At 39.7% G+C, this 26,983-nt stretch overlaps 1 protein-coding gene across 1 annotated transcript in view; it reads left to right on the top strand.

Moving 5' to 3' along the window:
* The window catches only part of LOC124552350 (glycoprotein-N-acetylgalactosamine 3-beta-galactosyltransferase 1-like), a 53,993-nt gene extending 29,738 nt beyond the window's left edge, over positions 1 to 24,255 (top strand). The window contains exons 5-6 of the mRNA XM_047126618.1: positions 18,791 to 18,909; positions 24,118 to 24,255. Of these exons, the coding sequence (XP_046982574.1) occupies positions 18,791 to 18,909; positions 24,118 to 24,255 (257 nt within the window). The remainder of the gene's footprint in view (positions 1 to 18,790; positions 18,910 to 24,117) is intronic.
* The last annotated feature ends 2,728 nt before the right edge of the window (positions 24,256 to 26,983 follow it).

Genomic DNA, 26,983 nt, shown 5'->3' with positions numbered 1-26,983 from the left:
AGATGTTTTCAGGAAGTCAAAAGAAATTATTTTTATTGACGACTTTACTAGAGGTGAAAAAGTTGCTGTACTGTAATATTAAAGTCATCAGGGTCAGCTAAATTAGGATGGATCTGGGATAAAATGGAAAAATAATCATCTTCCTGTAAGATCATGCACCTGCCTTTAAATGTTTTCTTCTCTGAGGAGGCTGAAGCATGAATTGTTGGAATAGTCAGCATATTTGTGACTTCAGACTTCCACCAGTTCCAAAATCTAAAAATTTGTGGCTAGAAAACACTTTGAGTTGAATGTACAGATTTGGGCAGCTGTAGATGGGTACTGGAAGGACTTAATTGAGTAAATTTGATATTAGGTTTCAAAATCATTTACAGTAAGGATAAAATAATGTTTTATTAAACACTGTGGAAGTATAAATTAACAGTTGAGTCATAGAGCAAGAGAGTAAGTTTTGCATTTAGAGCAGTTGAATACAATGACAGGATGGATAGCAGAACAAATATATAAAAGACTCAAACTGGTCTGAAGTACTTTTGTTTGGGAAACTAAATAGTTCTCGAAGCAAGCTTCAGATGTTTATAAACAGGAAATATTACAATCAGTGTGTGTTACCAATTCTGATTTGGGCAGTGTGACATGGATGGTATTCTTCTTTTGTTTCACGAGACTTTGGAGTAAGTTAAACCAATCACTTTTTAATGGTCTTTCCTTTCTTTTATCCCAGTATTGTTTCATTCTTTCTGAGGTTCTTTTCATTTCTTCCTGAGAGATATAATTTGTTTGGTTTCGATTTTTCACTTTGAACCACTTTTCATTGTCTTTGTTTTTCCCTTTTTGTGCCATTTTATCAGTGAGGATCTTTTATGTGATCTGGATTCTTTTAAATTCTTCCTAAAACCAGTGTGGTAGTTTTTTCCTTGCAGAAGCAGTAAAAAATTTGTTTTGGTCAACCTAATTGTGTTCATCTACATCTACATCTAAATACATACTCCGCAATCCACCATACGGTGCGTGACAGAGGGTACCTTGTACCACAACTAGCATCTTCTCTCCCTGTTCCACTCCCAAACAAAATGAGGGAAAACTGACTGCCTATATGCCTCTGTATGAGCCCTAATCTCTCTTATCTTATCTTTGTGGTCTTTCCGCGAAATGTAAGTTGGCGGCAGTAAAATTGTACTGCAGTCAGCTTCAAATGCTGGTTCCCTAAATTTCCTCAGTAGTGATTCACAAAAAAAAGAACGCCTTCTTTCTGCTAGAGACTCCCACGCGAGTTCCTGAAGCATTTCCGTAACACTTGCGTGATGATCAAACCTACCAGTAACAAATCTAGCAGCCCACCTCTGAATTGCTTCTATGTCCTCCCTCAATCCGACCTGATAGGGATCGCAAATGCTCGAGCAGTACTCAAGAATAGGTCATATTAGTGTTTTATAAGTGGTCTCCTTTACAGATGAACCACATCTTCCCAAAATTCTACCAATGAACTGAAGATGACTATACGCTTTCCCCACAACTGCCATTACATGCTTGTCCCACTTCATATCACTCTGCAATGTTACGCCCAAATATTTAATCGACCTGACTGTGTCAAGTGCTACACTACTAATGGAGTATTCAAACATTATGGGATTCTTAATTTACATTTATCTATATTTAGAATTAGCTGCCATTCTTTACACCAATCACAAATCCTGTCCAAGTCATCTTGTATCCTCCTGTGGTCACTCAACAATGACACCTTCCCGTACACCACAGCAACATCAGCAAGCAGCCGCACATTGCTATCCACCCTATCCACCCTACCACACTTCCCTGGGGCACTCCAGATGATACCCTCACTTCCGATGAATGCTCACCATTGAGGACAAGGTACTGGGTTCTATTACTTAAGAAGTCTCCGAGCGACTCACATACTTGGGAACCAATCCCATATGCTCGTACCTTAGTTAGGAGTCTGTGGTGGGGCACTGAGTCAAATGCTTTCCAGAAGTCAAGGAATATGGCATTCGTCTGATACCCTTCATCCATGGTTCGCAAGATATCATGTGAAAAAAGGGCGAGTTGCATTTCACAGGAGCAATGCTTTCTAAAGCCGTGCTGATGCGTGGACAGCAACTTCTCTGTCTCAAGGAAATTCATTATATTCAAACTGAAAATATGTTCGACAATCCTGCAACAAACCAATGTTAAGGATATTGGTCTGTAATTTTGAGGATCCGTCCTTCTACCCTTCCTATATACAGGCATCACTTGCGCTTTTTTCCAGTCGCTCGGTACTCTATGTTGGGCAAGAGATTCACGATAAATGCAAACTAAGTAAGGAGCCAATGCAGTAGAGTACTCTCTGTAAAACCGAATTGGAATCCCATCAGGACCTGGTGATTTATTTATTTTCAACCCATTCAGCTGCTTCACAACCCCAGGGATGCCTATCACTATGTCCTCCATATGGGAATCTGTACGAGACTCAAACAGCGGTACATTTGTATGATCCTCCTGCGTGAAAGATTTCTCAAATGCTAAATTTAAAATTTCAGCTTTCGTTTTGCTGTCTTCCGTTGCCAGGCCAGACTGATCAGTGAGTGACTGGATGGAAGCCGTCAACCCGCTTACCGATTTTACGTAAGACCAGAATTTCCTTGGGTTTTCAGCAAGATCTTTTGCTAAGGTATGACGGTGGTAGTGGCTGAATACTTCACGCATCGCTCTTTTTACAGCAGCACGAATTGTTACTAACTTCTGCCTGTCCTCATTCTCCTGATCTTTCTTGTACCGCGAGTGCAACTGCCTTTGCTTCCTGAGCATTCTCTGAATTGCGCTGTTAAACAATGGTGGGTCTTTTCTGTCCGTAACCCACTTTTTCGGGCACATACTTGTCCAATGCATGATTTACAATGTGTTTAAAATTTGCCCATAATTCTTCCACGTCCATCGCACCGGAAGTAAATGAAGTCGATTCACTTACTAAGTGGGGTGCTAACAAATGCTTATCTGCTCTTTCTAATAAGAATACTCTCCTAGCCTTCTTGACCGTCTTTCGTAACCATAGTTGTAATGACAACATCGTGATCGCTAATCCCTGTCTCAACACTGACACTGTCGATGAGGTCTGGTCAGTTCATGGCTACCAGATCTAAAATATTTCCATTATATGTTGGCTGTCGATTTAGCTGCTCAAGACAGTTTTCAAATAATGTGTTCAAAAGTGACTCACATGACAGCTTGTCTGTACCACCTGTAATGAATCCATAGACACCCCAGTTTATACTAGGTAGGTTGAAGTCGCCTCCGACTAATACAGCATGATCCGGGTACTTCTGTGATACAGAATGTAGACTCCCTCTGAATGATTCTAGAACTGTCACGGTGGAACCTGGTGGCCGGTAATAACACCCCACAATTAACTTTATTTCCCCTAGCCCTGTTAAACGTGTCCAGATAACTTCACAATCACACTCTACTTTGACCTTAGTAGACACAATGTTTTTGTCAACTGCAATGAAGACACCACCTCCTACGGTGTCTAATCTGTCTTTGCGATACACGTTCCAACCCTCACTAAATATTTCAGAACTTCCTATCTCAGTTTTCAGCCATGTCTCAGTCCTGAGAATAATTTGCACGCCACATGCTTCCTGGAGGGCAGTAAATTCAGGAACTTTATTCCGAACACTCTGAAAATTTACTGCTATTATCTTGATAACTGAAGCGTCTTTACACTGAGCACGTCCTGATTTCCCTGCCTGCACGTCGACTGGTGAGTGTTCATCAGGACACCTCGCACTCCTAGCCTAAAAAACCCCCATGTGCACGCCACAAGTACTCTGCTACCCCAGTAGCCACTTCCTTTGTGTAGTGCACCCCTGACCTATCTAGGGGCGTCCTACAATTCCCCACCCAATAGCACAAGTCTAGAAATCTGCAGCCAAGACCGTCACAGAGTCGACGAAGCCTCTGGTTGAGACCCTTCACTTGACTCCAAACCAAAGAACCCCGATCCGCTCTGAGGATGTGTCGATAAAAATGAAATCTTCTTTTCCTCAATGTGCCTGAGAGTTTTCCAGTTATTTGGTAAATGTGTTTATTTGTGATGTGGACTACTTTGTTTTATGGAACCCGGACCTAGACTTATTCCTCATACCTTCCTTTCATTCCTCTCAAGCCTTGCAATTGGGCTATAATTGCTGGTGCCCAGTGTTCCACATGCATACAGGGCTTCTGTTTTGGGACCCATGTTATAGCATCTGTATTTGGCATTCAATGAGAGGACCTTTCCTTACATGTGTTTGGTGAATCGGAAGCCCAGTTCAGCTTCATTACTTCTGGATTGCATTGTCTTCTTCTCGAGGGCATTGCTACAGGCCCATTCTCCAAGATATCCGAATTCTTTGACTATGTCTATTCTTTTTCCTACTTCAAAAAGTTTCAGTGTTTTTTTGTGTTTTTCCTTATTTTGGTCTTTTTGAAGGAAATGTTGAGATCTATTTTATCTGCTTATTTTTGTAGTTCAACAATCTCTTCTTTCGCATCTTCCCAAATCTCAATTAGAAGGGCAACATCATCTACAGAAATTAAGAAACTCACTTTGGTGCATGTTTTTCATAACTAGTTGGATTCTGTGGTATTTGCAGCATTACACAGAGATGTGAGCTTTTAATTGAGAACCATTCAAAAACTATACATTATCTAGCGAGCAGTGGGGAGGTCTAAGATGCAAACTGACTGACTGCTGAGAGTGACCCGGAGAGGCGAGGTGGAGGGGGGGGGGGGGGGGGGGGGGGAGGGTCAAGAGACAGATTGAAGCAAGAGACACAATGAAGACAGTAATGGAAATTAAGACAAGGTGGATGGGTCTAAGGACATGGTAAAAGTAATGCTATTATTTGTACTACTACTTTCATCCAGATACTGACATTTCTTTACTCTATACTTTTCAATTGATACTTTGAGTCATATGAGTACTTTATAGTAGGTATCATATCGAATGAGCCTGGTAATGATTTACTACATTTTATTATTTCCCCAAATATTTTAATTTATATATGAAATAAATTTATCACATAAATATTCTGTTCTTGGGTTATTTTGAGAATAGAAAAAAATATTTTTGCATTTTATCATGTTCTTCAGGACAAGTTAATGATATATACAAGCAAAATTTAAATTTGATGTACTTGATATAAAAAATAAAAAGATGTCCATTATATTGGCATTAAGTCTGGAGGGTAGTTAAGTATTAGAAATAAGATGCAGTAGTTAGACATTTTACAGGATCATTTATTGTAGGAAGTGTTTTCAAAAATGAACTTCTACAAGCTACTTGAATACACACATAATAGTAGCACTTTTAGTTCCATAAAAATCTGTAGACAATATATAAGATGTTATAAATTAGTTACACAGAAATAATCTTTAGTTAGGGAAAGGGTAAATAACTTACAGCAATGTTTGACGCAGCACTGAATGCAGTATATCTTCAAGTTTTATTCCCACCTAACATTGTTAGCTCCTGACATTTCCCCTATGTCGCATACATGAATGAGTTATTCTGACAGTTATCATGGAGTGGTATAAAACTCCAGGCCATGTGCAGTGTTGCTTATGATTTCAATGAATCCAGATCTGCTACTAGAGTTTAGAGACAATAAATTCCTCCGCTTCTGGGAAACATCAACAGCTGTGGCAATGGATAACACAAACAGCTGCCACCATACATCAAGACTTGTTTCATAGGACTAGGCAGGAAACTGATTACAGATTGAGTCATTTGTTGTGTTGCAAAAGGTAACCACATTGGTCATTTATAAAAAAAAATAATTGAAGATAGACTGCATTTAGCAATGTGTCTAACATTTCTATAAGTTATTTGTTATTTACCTTTTTCACAATTAAATGTTACTTTTGTATGACTAATTTATAAACACCCTTTGTTTATAGTTGTATTAGCATATAGATAACAATTAGTAACTACAACGAACAGATACAAACTTTTTTTGCACATTCACTTCATGTGAAAAGCCACAAAGCAGTATACATTCTTTCTTAGGCAAGAGTGGGCATTGGATTTTGAATATAGCATTTTTTATTTATCTTGCAGAAAGTGTTTTTGCATATACATCCATCTTTGCACCAATGTACTTTTGGGAGGTGATTAACACCATGACATTGTATATTTAATGCAGGTAGTTTTTCTGCTCTGGGTCTTTTCCAGTCAAAGGTATTTTCAGGTTCTTGATTGCTAGGTGTACCTCCTTTCCTCTTTTATTTGTCCGTGGTCTCACATGACTTTCTGCTATACATGATCAAAAATGCAGTATGTCTAGTTAATTTGTTAGCTTGAATTTGATTTTGTGAACATTGTTTGTGCTATTCTAACCAGCTGTCAATTAAAGCAAAGTCAGTAGGATGCATCAACAATCTTAGCGTCATCTTGGGGTTGAAGCTCTTTTTTTCCATGTTTGCTTTAACAATATGTTTGCTTTTGGATAGGGTGCAACCTTTAGCAAAACACAATTTTTGTTTTTTAACCCAAACATGTTTCACTGCAGTTGCAGCATCTAATACAGACTCTGTGCAGTACAGTCAACTGATCAACCAAATCATTCCACCCATATCCATCATTTCTGACATACTGATACTAATATCAAACACAGCTCCTTATTCTAGCAAGTCCAGGATGTCTGTTTTGGTTAAATCTAACAGCTTTCTGTTATCTATAATTAAAGCTAAGTATAAGCCAACTTCCACATGTCTTACCAATAAAAACCTCAAAATGCAACGCACATTACAGGACAATGTACCCAAAAAAATTTCATTGTCTTATATTGTATGTTATGAAGCAAAAGAGGAATGAGTCATTGCTCATGTGAAATTTGTAAGAAAGTAATGGGTCACAAACAGACATTCTATCAGCGCCTCCACTACACTTTGCTTGATAAAAAATATTCCCATTGAGTCCTGATGTGAGGAATTTTTGACAATAACATAACAACTTGAGTATCTTCATAGTTTTGTGCCTCTTACTTTAAACTAATCTACACAGTAAGCATTTTCTTGTTATATTATTGACAGTCAAATGAAAATGACACAAACAGAAAAAAGAAAGTGGAATGATCATTATTTCTCAAATAATTGCCGTAACTATTAATACATTTATTCCACTGTGAGACAAGTTGTGCAAAATGATTTGTGCTTGCCTACGGAATCATGATTGTAACCAGGTATATACATCCTCATCTGAAGCAAATTGATGGCCACGAGTGCCTTTCTTCAGGTCTTCAAAAACATGGAAATCACATGGGGAGAGATCTGTGCTGTATGGAGGATGTGTAAGGGCTACCCTGCAAAACTTCTGCAGAGTACTTAAAACAACCTCAGCAGCCTTGAAGAAAGACATTTGTGGCTGTCAATTTGCTTTGGATTAAGAGGTCCATGCCTGGGTACAACCCAGGCAACCACAAATATTTTTCCATTAAGGCATTTAGAGTCTTGTCTCACAATGGGATAAATGTATTAACAATCATGGCGATTACTACTTCAGACACTTAGCTTACTTTTTCACATCTCTCTCGGTTTCATTTGACTGCTCCTTACTTTGTAATTATTATTATTATCTTTTTTTTAGTGACATAAAATGTTCATATTGTAATGGTAATATTGTATCTCATAGAACTTAACAGAGTTTTGCATTTAGTCAGCTTTGTAATAGAAGTTTAACATAATTCCTTATTCCATTTTTAAATTACGGTGTACACTTTTCATGCACTGCAGTTGCTTTCGAAATTGCAAAAATTACTCCAGAAAATTAAGGTTTTTCAAGATGAAAAAACATGTTCAGGAGTACATCATGATCATGTTCCTTGTAACAAATATTCTGTTGGAATTTAAAAGCACTGAAATTGAGAAAATCTTGTCTATACTGTATTTAGTTTCTTATGTGTTTCATTATTACTCTACAACACACCAATGATCAGTAAGTGAAATCAAATTAACCATTAGTATTATGAAAACAAGTTACAAGTTAACAACATTTTGAAGTTGAAGCTTGTGGAAACTAATACAAATTTCCATTTTCAAGACAGGTAAAATTGTTAAGACGTTAATGAAACTCAGTTCATTTGCAAGTGTCACTTGTTGCATGATAAAACCCATTCCTCTATTTCTAGGTATAAGATGGTGCATGACTGACAAGATATGGCTTAACTGTTCACACATAATATGACTAATTTAAAAAAAGTATAGAATTTTGATTTCTGCTAAAAATGTAACTTAAGAATTAGTAATATAATAGAGGGAAAAATTCCACGCGGGAAAAATATATTTAAAAACAAAGATGACGTGACTTACCATACGAAAGCGCTGGCAGGTCGATAGAAACACAAACAGACACATACATACACACAAAATTCAAGCTTTCGCAACAAACTGTTGCCTCATCAGGAAAGGGGGAAGGAGAGGTAAAGACGAAAGGATGTGGGTTTTAAGGGAGAGGGTAAGGAGTCATTCCAATCCTGGGAGGGGAAAGACTTACCTTAGGGGGAAAAAAGGACGGGTATACACTCGCACACACACACACATATCCATCCACACATATACAGACACAAGCAGTCTGTATATGTGTGGATGGACACACGCGTGTGTGCGAGTACACACCCGTCCCTCCCCCCCCCCCCCCCCCCCCCCCCCCCCCCCACGGCAAGTCCCCCCGCTCCCGGGACCGGAACGACCCCCCACCCTCCCCCCCAAAACCCACATCCCCTCGTCCTTCCCTCCCCCCCGACGAGGCAACAGTTTGCCGCGAAAGCCTGAGTCCCGCGTGCTTGCGTTCCCATCTCTATCCGAACTCCGGAGATGGGAACTTGCTCTTCAATATATCCTCTCTTCCTGTTACCCACCAGGCCTCAATCTCTGCTAATTTCAAGTTGCCAACACTCATGCCTCACCTGTCATTCAACATCATCTTTGCCTCTGCACTTCCCCCTCGACTGACATCTCTGCCCAAACTCTTTGTCTTTAAATATGTCTGCTTGTGTCTGTATATGTGTGGATGGATATGTGTGTGTGTGTGTGTGTGCGAGTGTATACCCGTCCTTTTTTCCCCCTAAGGTAAGTCTTTCCGCTCCCGGGATTGGAATGACTCCTTACCCTCTCCCTTAAAACCCACATCCTTTCGTCTTTCCCTCTCCTTCCCTCTTTCCTGATGAAGCAACAGTTTGTTGCGAAAGCTTGAATTTTGTGTGTATGTTTGTGTTTGTTTGTGTGTCTGTCGACCTGCCAACACTTTCATTTGGTAAGTCACATCATCTTTGTTTTTAGATATATATTTCCTACGTGGAATGTTTCCCTCTACTATATATATATATATATATATATATATATATATATATATATATATATATATATATATATATATATATATATATATATATATATATATATATATAATAGAGGGAAACATTCCACGTGGGAAAAATATATCTAAAAAGAAAGATGATGAAACTTACCAAACAAAAGCGCTGGCAGGTCGATAGACACACAAACAAACACAAACATACACACAAAATTCTAGCTTTCGCAACCAATGGTTGCCTCGTCAGGAAAGAGGGAAGGAGAAGGAAAGACAAGAGGATATGGGTTTTAAGGGAGAGGGTAAGGAGTCATTCAATCCCGGGAGCGGAAAGACTTACCTTAGGGGGAAAAAAGGACAGGTATACACTCGCACACACACACATATCCATCCACACATACACAGACACAAGCAGACATTTGTAAAGGCAAAGAGTTTGGGCAGAGATGTCAGTCGGGGCAGATGTACAGAGGCAAAGATGAAGTTGAAAGACAGGTGAGGTATGAGCGGCGGCAAATTGAAATTAGAAATTAGCGGAGATTGAGGCCTGGCGGATAGCGAGAAGAAAGGATATGCTGAAGGGCAAGTTCCCATCTCCGGAGTTCTGACAGGTTGGTGTTAGTGGGAAGTATCCAGATAACCCGGACGGTGTAACACTGTGCCAAGATGTGCTGGCCGTGCACCAAGGCATGTTTAGCCACAGGGTGATCCTCATTACCAACAAACACTGTCTTCCTGTGTCCATTCATGCGAATGGACAACATCTTGGCACAGTGTTACACCGTCCGGGTTATCTGGATACTTCCCACTAACACCAACCTGTCAGAACTCCGGAGATGGGAACTTGCCCTTCAGCATATCCTTTCTTCTCGCTATCCGCCAGGCCTCAATCTCCGCTAATTTCTAATTTCAATTTGCCGCCGCTCATACCTCACCTGTCTTTCAACTTCATCTTTGCCTCTGTACATCTGCCCCGACTGACATCTCTGCCCAAACTCTTTGCCTTTACAAATGTCTGCTTGTGTCTGTGTATGTGTGGATGAATATGTGTGTGTGTGCGAGTGTATACCTGTCCTTTTTTCCCCCTAAGGTAAGTCTTTCCGCTCCCAGGATTGGAATGACTCCTTACCCTCTCCCTTAAAACCCATATCCTTTTGTCTTTCCTTCTCCTTCCCTCTTTCCTGACGAGGCAACCATTGGTTGCGAAAGCTAGAATTTTGTGTGTATGTTTGTGTTTGTTTGTGTGTCTATCGACCTGCCAGCGCTTTTGTTTGGTAAGTTTCATCATCTTTCTTAGGGAGGCATTCCACGTGGGAGGGATATATCTGGAAGCGGGGATAATGTGACTTACCGGGCGAAGGCGCTGGCGGGTCGATGGACACACGGACGGACACAGGCACGCACGCGGGATTCGGGCTTTCGCGGCAAACTGTTGCCTCGTGAGGGGGGAGGGAATGACGAGGGGATATGGGTTTTTGGGGAGAGGGTGGGGGGTCGTACCGATCCTGGGAGCAGGGGGACTTGCCTTGGGGGAGGGGGGGGGTGGAGGGATGGGTGTGCACTCGCACACACACGCGTGTCCATCCACACATATACAGACTGCTTGTGTCTGTATATGTGTGGATGGATATGTGTGTGTGTGCGAGTGTATACCCGTCCTTTTTTCCCCCTAAGGTAAGTCTTTCCGCTCCCGGGATTGGAATGACTCCTTACCCTCTCCCTTAAAACCCACATCCTTCCGTCTTTCCCTCTCCTTCCCTCTTTCCTGATGAGGCAACAGTTTGTTGCGAAAGCTTGAATTTTGTGTGTATGTATGTGTCTGTTTGTGTTTCTATCGACCTGCCAGCGCTTTCGTATGGTAAGTCACATCATCTTTGTTTTTAAATATATGAATAATTAGTAATATATTCTAAATAGCTTAAAGTTATTATACAGCACTCAAAATATGCTGCACAAAACAGAACCTCACATCTAACAACAGCCAAACCTGTAGAAAATGGTGTAAATTATTGACAGTTGATGCTTCTAAATTATATCACTAGACTAAAGTATTGACCAAAAAAGCATTGTGTGTTCATAATACACTATCTTCTACATACAATACTATCTCCTAGTAATTAATACATAACTATGACTCACTTGAAGCACTTTGCAATAGGCCTACTATCTGGACTGTTTTCTGATGTAGTGCACGATTCCAATGATAGAGGGTAGCAAAAAGTATTAAACACAAAAGGACAGATGTCCACTAAAGAGGTCCCAGGGCTCTAAGGTGAATGACGTCATTTGCTGGTATAGAATATGTAAAAATGTTGTGTCCAATACATTGGACACTGGATTCCTTGGCTTTTGCCTTGATACTTTTTCCTCTGCCCTTTGAATGGATACCCTTCATTCAACTTTTGACCCAATCTGTCTCTAGATTAGTGCATATTAATCATTAATCATAACCAGATGTACACAAAACATTGCAGTACCCACATCCTGCAAGACCTCACTTAGAGATGGTTCAAATGGCTCTAAGCACTATGGGACTTAGCATTTGAGATCATCAGTCTCCTAGACTTAGAACTACTTAAACCTAACTAACCTAAGGACGACACACACATCCATGCCCGAGGCAGGATTCGAACCTGCCACCGTAGCAGTAGCACAGTTCCGGACTGAAGGGCCGAGAACCACTCGGCCACAGCGACCAGCTCACTTAGAGAAAACTACACAATGTGCAGAGATGGCTGTAGACCTTCCTTTGTGTTGACCATCATGTCAGTGTGGGTGTGGAGGGGCACCACATTTGTTTTTAAATTTATTTTTTTAACACTGTAATCTGTAGCGTTATTTCTAAAATGCTTTCCTGGAACTTGGTACCAGCTGCAGTGTTGGGGCAACAAAAATTCGATTTTCAATATTCATGTAATTATTGGCTGAATTTAAACATTTAAAATGCTCATTAAGAGGCATAATATTATATTAAATATTTAACACAATAAGACAAGTATTACACTTAGAAACAGGATGTTTGTCTGGAAGAAGCGTATCTGACAGTGCGCAAATATTTGAGAATGCGAGCACTTAATGACTTCGAACAAACTTTAAGCATAACTCAAACATTTTCTAAAGTTTTTCTCATTTACATACTTATAGACAAGTATTTAACACATTAACTCATATGTAAAGTAATCAGACATTGAAGATATTTTATATGTGGTAGTTCACTTTTTTAAAGAATCAGGGGTTTACTGGTGTAATATAAATGACAGTAGTTAAAAATGAATGATCAGGGTCTTATTCAACTGTTCACTATCAGGAAATCTTTGAAAGGATCCTGATAGGCACTTGCAGGTCATGTTGAATCAGTATGAGCAACTATCGGCATTAAGCGCCACAGTCACAAAATGGTGATGAAGACTTTTCTTACTTGTGAACAATATCTGCACATCTTCTGTGAGGCATTCTGCTGCAAGTCAGAGTAGTCCAAATTGCCCAAGGGTTGCAAAATCCAATCCCTCTATAGGGGACACTAGCACACAGTGGACACATCTTTTTTTGTTTTGTTTTAGAATAGTGGGTTAATTTCATGTCATGTAGAAAGCCAATGCCATATAGTATCTACATTAATTTACCCATTTTGTTCTGATTAAAACTACAAACAGAATAACTGACAGCAAAGTGATGTGGAAATGTCCCCTCTACCCGCATCATCGTGGGGCACCCTGAGCATTAGTGGTGAGCACAGTGGGCAACAGTAAAAAAAAATCCATAAACAGACTGGAAATGTTAATTTGCTTTGGAAACATTATTTGATACATTGTATTTGTACATAATAAACGCGACTTTGTAATTAGTGGTGTCAGTTTTATAATTAACATTGGCTTTCTATCAATTCCAATCTCTTCTAAAATAGTAAATAACGTTTGTTTGTTGAAACTGCCTCATTAAATTTACCATTTTCAGCAATTTAATAATATAGCAGCCTAACCTTTATTTTAATGGCAGTGACCTAATGAACAAGTGCTAATTGGTTTTAACAGCTGCGGAAGTTGTTTAAATTGGATTTTGGCTGCTCAATAATACCATTTCAAGGAGAGAAGACTTAACAGTAATTAAAGACGCAAAAATATGCACTATGTCAAGCAATATATCCTCATTAAACACAACAGGAAACAGTTACTACTATTGACATACTCATCTTCTCACAGCTAATCTCAGCACAGTTCAAATACATTCAAATATCATCACACACTGCCATAATAATCTGCACACATTACACTTTCTGCAGTCCATTGGCTGGTGCGGTAGAAACAACACGTACTGTCAGCACTGCATACTAATAATCGCCTTTCGGTAAACACACTTTGTCACTGTTCAGTATGTTTCTTACATTTGTTGGGGGCCAACCTATGGCAATGGGGACACACACTCAGCCAGTACAATATTCCTCCTCCCACTACACCATTGCATCAAGACACTCACTGACTCAGTTACATCTCACTGATAACAATATCATTGGCTGGGTGCTCTCAGCATTTGACTATCGATTCTTGGCGTATCCTCAACTGATGCAAGTAAAATGGTTATCTCTTAAGTAAGGACAATGGTTCCCTCACACTGTCACTCAAGACTTATGCCTTTTTGAAATCAACAAAAATGTTACTGTTGTGTTCTGGCAGCTTTCTGCTCTTGTTTTCAAACTGCTCTTGAGGTTGAATATCTGCTCCATGCATGAGACACCTTTTTGCAACACTTTTATTTTTCTCTTTAAAGCTAGTGGAAATCGACTATCTTTCTTTATTATAGATAGAGTTTGAAAACAGAGATTGAGAGATTGTACTAGAGAGTATCCAATATTTTATGGAAGACTAACTGTGCCTGACATGCTTTGCAATGCCCTTTTTTCCTTTGCAAATAGGTACCCTTAAGCATTGGAATAAAGCCAGTTTCAGTGCAGCCTGCATTGTTGTCAGATCTCCTCTATCCACTTCTCCCCAACAACCTCACCCCGTCAGCTCTCCTCCTCCCTTCTATGCCAATTGGATGAGGTGCAGATTGCAGGAAATACAAAATTGGGGAATGGGGCACCACCTAATTGGTTTGGGATAACAGTGCAACCTGCACATTTCCCAGAATTTTCCAAGATGACAGATAAAACATGACACCATAATCAAACATGGATGATCCAAGATGGCGGAAGGTCCATCAAGAAGTATTTATTTGAATCATGTATATACCATATCATGATAATAAACAGTGCTACAGGGCACCCCAGGTGCTGTGCTAAGTATAAAATGCAAGGTAGGTCACTGGTTTTATGTTCTAAAACAATGATCTATAATCTTTTACAAGCACCACCACCACCATCAGATATGAAGAAGCAACTACCGTATTTACTCGAATCTAAGCCGCACTCGAATCTGAGCCGCACCTGAAAAATGAGAACGAAATAAAGGAAAAAAAAATTTCCCGAATCTAAGCCGCACGTGAAATTTGAGACTCTAAATTCGAGGGGAGAGAAAAGTTTTAGGCCGTACCTCCAAATGGAAACAAAGTTGGTCCATTGTAACACGAGACACAATTTAGGTCGAATAAATCACGATACAGCTACAGTAGTTTGGTTCGAGTCGTAAGCTTAGCACTTAAGCTTTACCAGGTAGCCATTGCTATACGTCAGGTGCTCCGTCCGTATTTATACGGGTACCGTTCCTTTTTCACGTGCTTCGTCTGGTTTGAATCGATTGCTTATTTTGCTTTGACCTGATAAGTGCCGTTCTCTTTGTTATAGGTGTTTGCGTCACTCTAAGCTGAAAATGCATTACTGTACTGTGTCGTGCATTGTTTGTCGCATTCTGATAGTGCGTGTTTACGGCCTGTCGCTGCTCGCGGCATGGCTCGCTTTCGTGCACGCTACCGCCGCTTACAATAAAATAAAAGAGAGGAATTGTCTCTAACCGAAACAACGGCAAGAGACTGCTATTTGTTGTTACTTACACTGCTGCTTTCTTTGATAATGATCAACAAGAACCAAATAATAGACGGCGTATGATAGAATTGACTTTAGCGAAAATTCTTCTCCGTTGGAAAATATTGGGAGACGCCTCTTTAGTACATTACATTCTGCACAGATGTTAGTCATCCTAGATTCGTGCTTCATTTATGACTGTATCACTATTCAGCATAAGAATAATACGAATATAAACATTACATAATATGTATATTCTTCCGCGTTTGCTGTTGTCTCACTCTAGTTTCGTAGTTTATTACGCAGACAGGATTTAAATGAGATAGCAGCAAACATGAAAGAATACGCGGCATAATGTTTACATTCTTCTACCTTTTCTTTTAATTTATTTACTGACAGATAGGTTTTGACGCCAGTATTTATCTTTGTGCCTGCAAAGCATGCCTGCCTAGTGCTACAAGCTACATATATTAGACGGCAGAAGTTAGTTGTGGCGGCACCTACCAACATTTTTCAGAACTTCTGCATACTTTGCACTCGATTCTAAGCCGCACACGGTTTTTTGGATTACAAAAACCGGAAAAAAAGTGCGGCTTAGATTCGAGTAAATACGGTACTTTATTTATATATAAAAAAACTAAATACCAAGAACTGGGGTGCCTTCCAGAGTGACCAACTATGTCATACAAGATGTCTCCTTCTCTCACAGAAGTGCTTCAGTCAGCCAAATGTGCACTTTGGTGACAGCCACCACTATTGCACTTAAGCTGCAGCAATCATAAAAATAGGACATCTAAACCACACAGAGAAAGACGTTGAAAAAAATATGTAACAGGTGCCTTTCCTTGTCATTATAATTGACTATCCAGATGATTGCCAAGACCATTTACTGAATCACTATAATATATCACCCAATTATGACTACTCAGGGGTTCAGTATGCCATTTGGATTTCCAAGAAGTGTGTTATAATTTTTTCATTCTGATGGTTAAGGTGACTTCTTGCAATAAGTGGGAGATCTGGATTTGATTCCTGGTCCACCACAAATTTTCAGGTGTTGCAAATAGCTGACATTAATATATGCTCACAGACTGTGAATTTTTTTGTAATATTCATTTTTGTGTATTAAGTAAATATCAGCATCTCATAGTATCAATACTTTTCTTTTGGTGCTATTATGAATATTGCAATACTACTCATGAGTAAAGTATTGATTTTTTATTTTTAATACCACATCGGAGGGTGACTCATAGCAAATGGAGAAAATAGATTCTTTGCTGCATTCAAATAGACAGCTGGTTGACAGTGTTAATGATGGTGACATCATTGCAGACTGCCAAGCTTTCATCTTGCCTTCTTAGGAAGCAATACTGACATCTGCCTCCCTAACATGTCCTTATACTCAGTTTTAATATTTGCCAAGAATTTTTTTTAAATTTCGTTCTCTACCATTGGTGTTCACAAGGAAGGGAAGGGGGGGAGGGGGGGATGGGGGGGGGGGGGGAGGGGTGAGCACCCTCCTAGAACCTCTGGTAGACTTTTTATTAATTTCAAAATTCTCACGTCTTCCCAGATCCTACTCAGCCACATGCAAGGGTTAACACAGTGGCTTTAGTAAATACTAAATTGTTTGGTTGTCAGGTTGTTCATGGAAGATTGTACAGTTTTCTTGTCATGCCTGTGATTTCGAATTTGTTTTGTAACCTTGGAGGATGTGAACCTTTCCAGAACATTGCCAAAACAGAATGCCCTACCTTTTCTTTTCTCTACTGTTTCCTTGTACAGCCCTTAATAAGTTACAGAAATGGACGCTTCCAACACCTAGCACAGTATAAACATGGCTGTAATGTACCTGTCTGACACCAATCCCCTATTCCCATGAGAACAGCCCCTTTGTGTGTCCACATCTTAATCTCTATACTATGCTTACATGTCATCTATCGTGGCTTGCTGTGACTTTATTCAGTTTTATGCATTAGAGAAATTGTAGTAGAGAGTGAGGAATATGGTCTTTCTGTACTGTATGATGCACAGTGTAGGTGCATTCATGTAATTTCATCTGTGGTCCAAAATCCAGAACAAAATACAAATTTCTGTGCTTAATGAAAGGAAAAAAGGATGAAGTATCAAGGTCAAATGTAACTGGATCTTCTTAAACTATATGGGAAGCAACACTGCATGATATTCAGCCATGGTGTTGCGAGCTATGAGGTCAAGCTGTCATGTCTACACAATAACTTGGCAAATCTTTGGACCATTTGGTTTGAGTGTTAGGCTGTTAAGAGTTGCTCCTATGTACCAATTTTAAGGCTGTTTTTGAAGGTTTCCTACATCCATGTACATATCTTTTTAAATAAAAATTCAAGCTGCATATGTTTGTGCTCGCAAAACCCGAAAATTAGTTACATGATTAACTTGAAGTTCTGACACAATGTTGCATTGGAGTATGTGTGTGTTTTTATATATGTACTGAAGTGTCATATCTAATGTATAACTAAATTAGAGAGATCCGATTCAGTTGTACTACTGAAGCAGATCTCTGTAAATTAATTATCATGCCTCTCAGTTGCAGATGTCCTACATACCAAACCTTGTTTAATATATCACTGTATATGTAATATATAAATGGAAAAATTGTTAACAAAAATGTCGAAAAGTTCTTGACCAATTTACTTCAAATGTTAAACAATACTGTGTTACTTCAGAATCTAAATTTGCAGTAAAATTAAACAAGGCTGAAGTTCAGAGAGAGGGGAAGAGGAGATGGACAGAGAGGTGGAAGGAAATTGTCATAGAGCGCAAAAAGGAGGAGGCAGAAGGAGGTGGCAGAGGAGATGGAGTGAGGGGAGGATGTGATGGACAGAGAGAGAGGGAAGGAAGATGAGATAGACAAAGAAAGGGGGAAGAGGAGATGGACAGAGACAAGGAAGAGGAGGAGGAAATTAGGATATGCTTTCTATTTTTCCATTTAACCAGACTGGGCACCGCAATGCATGACTGGATACAGCTAGTTAATAATATAAAAACATGTATCTTGGATATACCTATATGAAATATGCTTCCCTTTGAAGTATAGCAGTAACTTGCCTTAAAAGAAATATTGACTGGGTAACCACCAAACGTTTAAGATACAGTAAGCATTGTTTACCTCCTGTAAAATTAATTTTGTGCAGCACATCACATTCTCAGACTCAAGTAGCCAGTAGTATCAAAAATTGAACTTTTGGGATGTTGCTGCTTGTTGAATAAATTTCTGTGGATGCCCATGTCCTCTACACCAAATGGTACTTGGTCTATTTGAGACAAGGCCTGTTGTAGGTCCCAGTGAGGCAGGAATGTGAATATTTGTGAGGGAATTTCCATTTTCATCACTTCCCTTACTACAAAGGAAACGTCCCCAAAACCTGGGCCACTGGTTAGGAAGTATTTTCTTATTTACTGCTTGAACATCACAAACAGCAGCCAACAGGTGTGTCTGTGTGCAGTGCTGTGTATGGCAGCAGTGGGTGGGCAGTTCTTCATAGCCAAGGACGACTACGGCCTGTGTGCATTCTACGAGGTGCCACCAGAGGCACTCATGGAGGACGTCCTTCAGGGCAAGAGAGTGAGTATACTGTCAGAACATTCCATTCAGACATTGCTAAGTCACAGTACTATATATAAATCACCAGGTCACACCATTTCTTTAAATTTTATGTATTGCCTCTACCTTCTCAGATTTCTTTCATTATACACTCTAAAACAAAACAAAAAAGGGAGGCACCATGAAGGAATTATCTAAATGGGACAGAAATCAGTACATGTACAAGGGCTGTTCAATAAAGAATGATCATAATTTTTTTATGGTCATAATTTCTCATGCTAAAATTTAATCTTAGGATATTCTGTTAGCTTAATGTGCAACAAACACACTGTAGTAGTTTCGCTGTTGGGACTCCTCCTCCCACTGGTGAGAGGCAAGGCTAGACACGTTCAGGATCGCCTACCACTGTAATGGAGGTAACACACGAGGAACAATATGTGGCTTTGAAATTCTGCTTTCGCCTCAACAAATCTTCAGCTGATGCCTGTACAATGTTACAGGAGGCCTAAGGAGAGTCTGTTCTTCCCTACAGCACAGCTCAAAGGTGATTTAAAATGTTTAAAGAGGGGAGACAATCAATTTCAAAGAAAGGTGGACCCAGTGCTCCAGTTACTGCTCTTACAGAAGATCACTTTCTGAGATACTGAACATTTCATTGGGTACCACCCACATGTTGGTGACAGAAAAATTACACATGACACATATTTGTGTCCAATGGGTTCCAAGACTGTTGATTCCTTAACAAAAGGACATTTGCGTGCAGGTCTGCATGCAGTTAAAGTTGATGTTAGAGGAAGATCTGGAGTTTCTTTAAAATGTAATCACTGCTGATGAGACTTGACTACATCATTTTGATCATTAGAGCAAACAGCAAAGCTCAGTGTGGAAATCTCCTTCATCACCAACCCCCCAAAAAAGCAAAAGTGGTTGCTTCTGCTGGGAAAGTTATGGTCATCTCATTCTTTGATATTCATGGAATGGTTTATCAGCATGTTGAACCTGCACACATATCAGTAACTGGACAATACTACAGGGATATCCTTAAAACATTGAAAGGCCATATCAGGCACAAAAGACGACATTTTCGTGGAGCAGGCTGGATGCTGCACCACGATAATGTGTGGTCACATATTGCCAATGTTGTTGCTGAATATCTTGCAAAAATCAACGTGAAGTGCATCCCTCACCCTCCCTATACTCTGGATGTAGCCCCATGGGACTTTTTTCTATTCCCTAACATGAAGACCCCCCCCATGAACCATGGACCTTGCCGTTGGTGGGGAGGCTTGCGTGCCTCAGCGATACAGATAGCCGTACCGTAGGTGCAACCACAACGGAGGGGTATCTGTTGAGAGGCCAGACAAACGTGTGGTTCCTGAAGAGGGGCAGCAGCCTTTTCAGTAGTTGCAAGGGCAACAGTCTGGATGATTGACTGATCTGGCCTTGTAACAATAACCAAAACGGCCATGCTGTGCTGGTACTGCGAACGGCTGAAAGCAAGGGGAAACTACAGCCGTAATTTTTCCCGAGGGCATGCAGCTTTACTGTATGATTACATGATGATGGCGTCCTCTTGGGTAAAATATTCCGGAGGTAAAATAGTCCCCCATTCGGATCTCCGGGCGGGGACTACTCAAGAGGATGTCGTTATCAAGAGAAAGAAAACTGGCGTTCTATGGATCGGAGCGTGGAATGTCAGATCCCTTAATCGGGCAGGTAGGTTAGAAAATTTAAAAAGGGAAATGGATAGGTTGAAGTTAGATATAGTGGGAATTAGTGAAGTTCGGTGGCAGGAGGAACAAGACTTCTGGTCAGGTGACTACAGGGTTATAAACACAAAATCAAATAGGGGTAATGCAGGAGTAGGTTTAATAATGAATAGGAAAATAGGAATGCGGGTAAGCTACTACAAACAGCATAGTGAACGCATTATTGTGGCCAAGATAGATACGAAGCCCACACCTACTACAGTAGTAGAAGTTTATATGCCAACTAGCTCTGCAGATGACGAAGAAATTGAAGAAATGTATGATGAAATAAAAAAAATTATTCAGATTGTGAAGGGAGACGAAAATTTAATAGTCATGGGTGACTGGAATTCGAGTGTAGGAAAAGGGAGAGAAGGAAACATAGTAGGTGAATATGGATTGGGGGACAGAAATGAAAGAGGAAGCCGCCTGGTAGAATTTTGCACAGAGCACAACATAATCATAGCTAACACTTGGTTTAAGAATCATGAAAGAAGGTTGTATACATGGAAGAACCCTGGAGATACAAAAGGTATCAGATAGATTATATAATGGTAAGACAGAGATTTAGGAACCAGGTTTTAAATTGTAAGACATTTCCAGGGGCAGATGTGGACTCTGACCACAATCTATTGGTTATGACCTGTAGATTAAAACTGAAGAAACTGCAAAAAGGTGGGAATTTAAGGAGATGGGACCTGGATAAACTAAAAGAACCAGAGGTTGTACAGAGATTCAGGGAGAGCATAAGGGAGCAATTGACAGGAATGGGGGAATTAAATACAGTAGAAGAAGAATGGGTAGCTTTGAGGGATGAAGTAGTGACAGCAGCAGAGGATCAAGTAGGTAAAAAGACGAGGGCTAATAGAAATCCTTGGGTAACAGAAGAAATATTGAATTTAATTGATGAAAGGAGAAAATATAAAAATGCAGTAAGTGAAACAGGCAAAAAGGAATACAAACGTCTCAAAAAAGAGATCGACAGGAAGTGCAAAATGGCTAAGCAGGGATGGCTAGAGGACAAATGTAAGGATGTAGAGGCCTATATCACTAGGGGTAAGATAGATACCGCCTACAGGAAAATTAAAGAGACCTTTGGAGATAAGAGAACGACTTGTATGAATATCAAGAGCTCAGATGGAAACCCAGTTCTGAGCAAAGAAGGGAAAGCAGAAAGGTGGAAGGAGTATATAGAGGGTCTATACAAGGGCGATGTACTTGAGGACAATATTATGGAAATGGAAGAGGATGTAGATGAAGATGAAATGGGAGATATGATACTGCGTGAAGAGTTTGACAGAGCAATGAAAGACCTGAGTCGAAACAAGGCCCCCGGAGTAGACAATATTCCATTGGAACTACTGACGGCCGTGGGAGAGCCAGTCCTGACAAAACTCTACCATCTGGTGAGCAAGATGTATGAAACAGGCGAAATACCCTCAGACTTCAAGAAGAATATAATAATTCCAATCCCAAAGAAAGCAGGTGTTGACAGATGTGAAAATTACCGAACTATCAGCTTAATAAGTCACAGCTGCAAAATACTAACACGAATTCTTTACAGACGAATGGAAAAACTAGTAGAAGCCAACCTCGGGGAAGATCAGTTTGGATTCCGTAGAAACACTGGAACACGTGAGGCAATACTGACCTTACGACTTATCTTAGAAGAAAGATTAAGGAAAGGCAAACCTACGTTTCTAGCATTTGTAGACTTAGAGAAAGCTTTTGACAATGTTGACTGGAATACTCTCTTTCAAATTCTAAAGGTGGCAGGGGTAAAATACAGGGAGCGAAAGGCTATTTACAATTTGTACAGAAACCAGATGGCAGTTATAAGAGTCGAGGGGCATGAAAGGGAAGCAGTGGTTGGGAAGGGAGTAAGACAGGGTTGTAGCCTCTCCCCGATGTTGTTCAATCTGTATATTGAGCAAGCAGTAAAGGAAACAAAAGAAAAATTTGGAGTAGGTATTAAAATTCATGGAGAAGAAATAAAAACTTTGAGGTTCGCTGATGATATTGTAATTCTGTCAGAGACAGCAAAGGACTTGGAAGAGCAGTTGAATGGAATGGACAGTGTCTTGAAAGGAGGATATAAGATGAACATCAACAAAAGCAAAACAAGGATAATGGAATGTAGTCTAATTAAGTCGGGTGATGCTGAGGGAATTAGATTAGGAAATGAGGCACTTAAAGTAGTAAAGGAGTTTTGCTATTTGGGGAGCAAAATAACTGATGATGGTCGAAGTAGAGAGGATATAAAATGTAGGCTGGCAATGGCAAGGAAAGCGTTTCTGAAGAAGAGAAATTTGTTAACATCCAGTATTGATTTAAGTGTCAGGAAGTCATTTCTGAAAGTATTCGTATGGAGTGTAGCCATGTATGGAAGTGAAACATGGGCGATAACCAGTTTGGACAGGAAGAGAATAGAAGCTTTCGAAATGTGGTGCTACAGAAGAATGCTAAAGATTAGATGGGTAGATCACATAACTAATGAGGAAGTATTGAATAGGATTGGGGAGAAGAGAAGTTTGTGGCACAACTTGACCAGAAGAAGGGATCGGTTGGTAGGACATGTTCTGAGGCATCAAGGGATCACCAATTTAGTATTGGAGGGCAGCGTGGAGGGTAAAAATCGTAGAGGGAGACCAAGAGATGAATACACTAAGCAGATTCAGAAGGATGTAGGTTGCAGTAGGTACTGGGAGATGAAAAAGCTTGCACAGGATAGAGTAGCATGGAGAGCTGCATCAAACCAGTCTCAGGACTGAAGACCACAACAACAACAACAACATGAAGAAACGCCTTCATGGGAGGTATTATCGATCATCAAAAGCAGTGGTGAGGGTTGCGGAGGCGATTTTGAAGGACCTCTCACAAAATGGTTTCCAGCATGTCTTTGAAGACTGGCTGAAATGCTGGGACAAGTGCATCACATTCATGGGAGATTATTTGGGAAGGATGGGTAAAAGCATGTTGTAAAAAAAAAAAAAAAAAAAATTATGATCACTCCTTATTGAACAGCCCTTGTATTTTATAGTACTGTGATGTAGTTGTGCAGACAAACAAATGATTACAATTTCAGAAAAACTGGATGATTTATTCAAGAGAAAGAGTTTCACAAATTGAGCAAGCCAATAACACATCGGTCCACCTCTGCGTATTGTGCAAGAAGTTATTTGGCTTGACATTAATTGGTAGAGCTAGAAGCACCTTTTTATATGCATGACATGTTGATAATGATATATTAGTATATTATGATGGAATGTGGAAGGACAGCATCATGGAGGAACAAACTGCATTCCAAGTTATTTGGCTTGACATTAATTGGTAGAGTTATAAGCACCTTTTTATGTGCATGACATGTTGATAATCATATATTAATATATGATGGAATGTGGAAGGACAGCATCACGGAGGAACAAACTGCATTCCAAGTGTCCCCTAGTTGTTGGTGAGCCAGTAGCTGCTGTATATACAGGTGGACCAGTGCTGCTCGACGGAGCCCGCATTGTTCTCCGGCCTGCTACCTGGCGAGCTGCGGGCAACCTACTACCTGCTGTACCGCCTCAAGCCGCGTCATCCCACAACCTGCGGCACTTTGCCAAGGCTCAAATAGCCTACCTCACAGGAGGTAGCAGAGATGCTGCTGCTCCCACCAAACTTCACTCTACATGTCTATAGATTTGTACATTAAAGCCTGAGGAGACAAATAACAGTTCCACCATGTTTCCATTTGTCTGCGTCAAATTATAATATTTTTAAAATCTTTTTGTGTTTACAATAGCATCCGTGTGACAAGTATTAGAATGTAAATAGTGGAAAATTGAGATGAACCATACATTTTGTATATTCTTTTTACAGTTCAAGGTGACAAAGTTCACTACCCCAATCAGTTATAATAAATGCACAATACCTTACAAATCGATTTAACTGTTTACTTTTTATTTTTCCATACTTTTCTTTTCATTGCCTTTGTTGAAACTTTGATTATCCACAAGAGAGACAATGCCAGTCACATCACTAACCCTCCCTCCAACATCATGTAAAGCATAAAAACAGACTGTAAACTATAACATTTTCTTTGTGCATTTGTATGTGGAAAACCAAAGACATTGCTAAGTGACAGTGCTAAGAGAAATTAACATGGACAAAATTTTTATCTTTTATGTTGTTGTGGAGATGGAAGTTAAAGGTGTTCAATATTTTTTTTTCTTTTGAAATAGCTATTTGGACCCTAAAAGTATTGTACAATACAGAAGAAAAATAAAGGATGTTCACCAAAGGAGAATTTAGGTGAGACTCAATCTTGAACATTATTCATGAATGTTATTAATAATAGTAAGAATCAGTTTCACAATTTCTAAATCAATACAGTGTGTGAGAGATGCTGAGGAGACTGGTGATAAACCTGCATCTTTGAGATAGCAGTTCACTTCGGACTCAAGTCGGTGATTAACAAAATCTTTTCAGCTCTCTATTAACATACATATGTATGACACAGTACCATAAAGGTGAGTTTAGTTTGTTTCAGTATAACATTACACTGCCTTACATGGTGTCACAAATGAACAAATTCTTATTAAATTTTCAGCATTTGATATTAATAGGTTACATTTCAACTTTCACAGTCAAAAACAGTGTAATGTAATCAATATAATAGAAGGAAACATTCCACGTGGGAAAAATTATATATAAAAACAAAGATGAGGTGACTTACCGAACGAAAGCGCTGGCAGGTCGATAGACACACAAAGAAACACAAACATACACACAAAATTCAAGCTTTCGCAACAAACTGTTGCCTCATCAGGAAAGAGGGAAGGAGAGGGGAAGACGAAAGGAAGTGGGTTTTAAGGGAGAGGGTAAGGAGTCATTCCAATCCCGGGAGCGGAAAGACTTACCTTAGGGGGAAAAAAAGGACAGGTATACACTCGCACACACACACATATCCATCCACACATACAGACACAAGCAGACATATGTTTGTGTTTGTTTGTGTGTCTATCGACCTGCCAGCGCTTTCGTTCGGTAAGTCACCTCATCTTTGTTTTTATATATAATTTTTCCCACAGTGTAATGTAAATTACACTAACAGGTGAAGAAGGGGTGCCAATGATGATCTTGGTTACAATGGTATTGGTGATGTTTCCTTGTAATATGCTGCTTCTGGTGAGTGGGTGAAACACATTTGTTGACTAGATGGTGAAGTGCTGTGATGTGCGACACAGGGATGATGTAAGGGCAAGGAAGGTTGTTGAACATTGGGGAGTGTTTGCACATTATGTGAGAGCTGTGGTAATAGAAGGTCTGGTGTGATGTTAAACCCTTGACTACATGAACTATAACTCTGCAAGCGCAGAGTTTTGATCTGCAAAATGGGGACTATTATAAAGCTACCTTTGGATGAAATGGAATATAACTGAGCCCAATGGAATAGGATAGGATAGGATAGGCAATGTGGGTTGCAACAAACCTAGTCAGATTCTCACAATCAGATTGTAGGTGTTGTGGGATTTGAGGAAGGTGCTTGAACCAATTATTAGAATAAACAGCCACACTGGACCCATAAACTATTAGGAATAGGGTACACAAAGTAATGTATGGTATTTCAAAAATCATGAAAAGAGCCAGTTTCTATTACTCTAATGAAATACTTATGTGTAGTTAAACATCTCAATGGAAGTAACAAACAGATATAAGTACATACAGACGAATGTACAGAGGAAACTACAAAGCACAGTCCAGAGTTACATACAGGCATGTCTTACAAATATTTTCATGAAGAAGTGCTAAAAAATAATGCCTCTGCATTTTTATGTGAAGATTCTTAAATCTTATTAAATAAAACAAATTTTATTCTTCACGTCTACATATTTATTTCTCAACATAGTCACCTTGGTGATGAACACATTTCTTCCACTGAGAGACAAGTTTGTTGATACTGTCACTGTAGAATGTTTGACTTCGTAGATGGAGCCACAACCCCATCTCTGCTTTCATCCCTTCATCACTATCAAAGTGAAGTCCTTGAAGCTGGTGTTTAAGTTTTGGAAACAGATGAGAATCAGATGAGGCCAAATCAGGACTGTATGGAGGATGATCGATGACTGTGAACCCAGGACATCGAATTGTTGCAGATGTTGCAGCACTTGTGTGTGGTTTGGCATTGTAATGTTGAAAGAGAATATGCTCAATGTGTAGAGGAACCCTTCAAGTTTTTGCTTTCAGTTTTCTGGTTACAGCATGCTGTTTCTCTCACATCAACATAGTTACACACCACCATGTTACATGCTACAGCTCGGCACCCTCTATTGGCAGGGGATTGCAACTCGTGTCAGTGAAGT

This window comes from Schistocerca americana, chromosome 10 (genome assembly GCF_021461395.2).
Source record: "Schistocerca americana isolate TAMUIC-IGC-003095 chromosome 10, iqSchAmer2.1, whole genome shotgun sequence".
Lineage (NCBI taxonomy): Eukaryota > Metazoa > Arthropoda > Insecta > Orthoptera > Acrididae > Schistocerca > Schistocerca americana.
The sequence above is the reverse complement of the archived record's forward strand: the minus strand, read 5'-3'. Positions and strand labels throughout refer to the sequence as shown.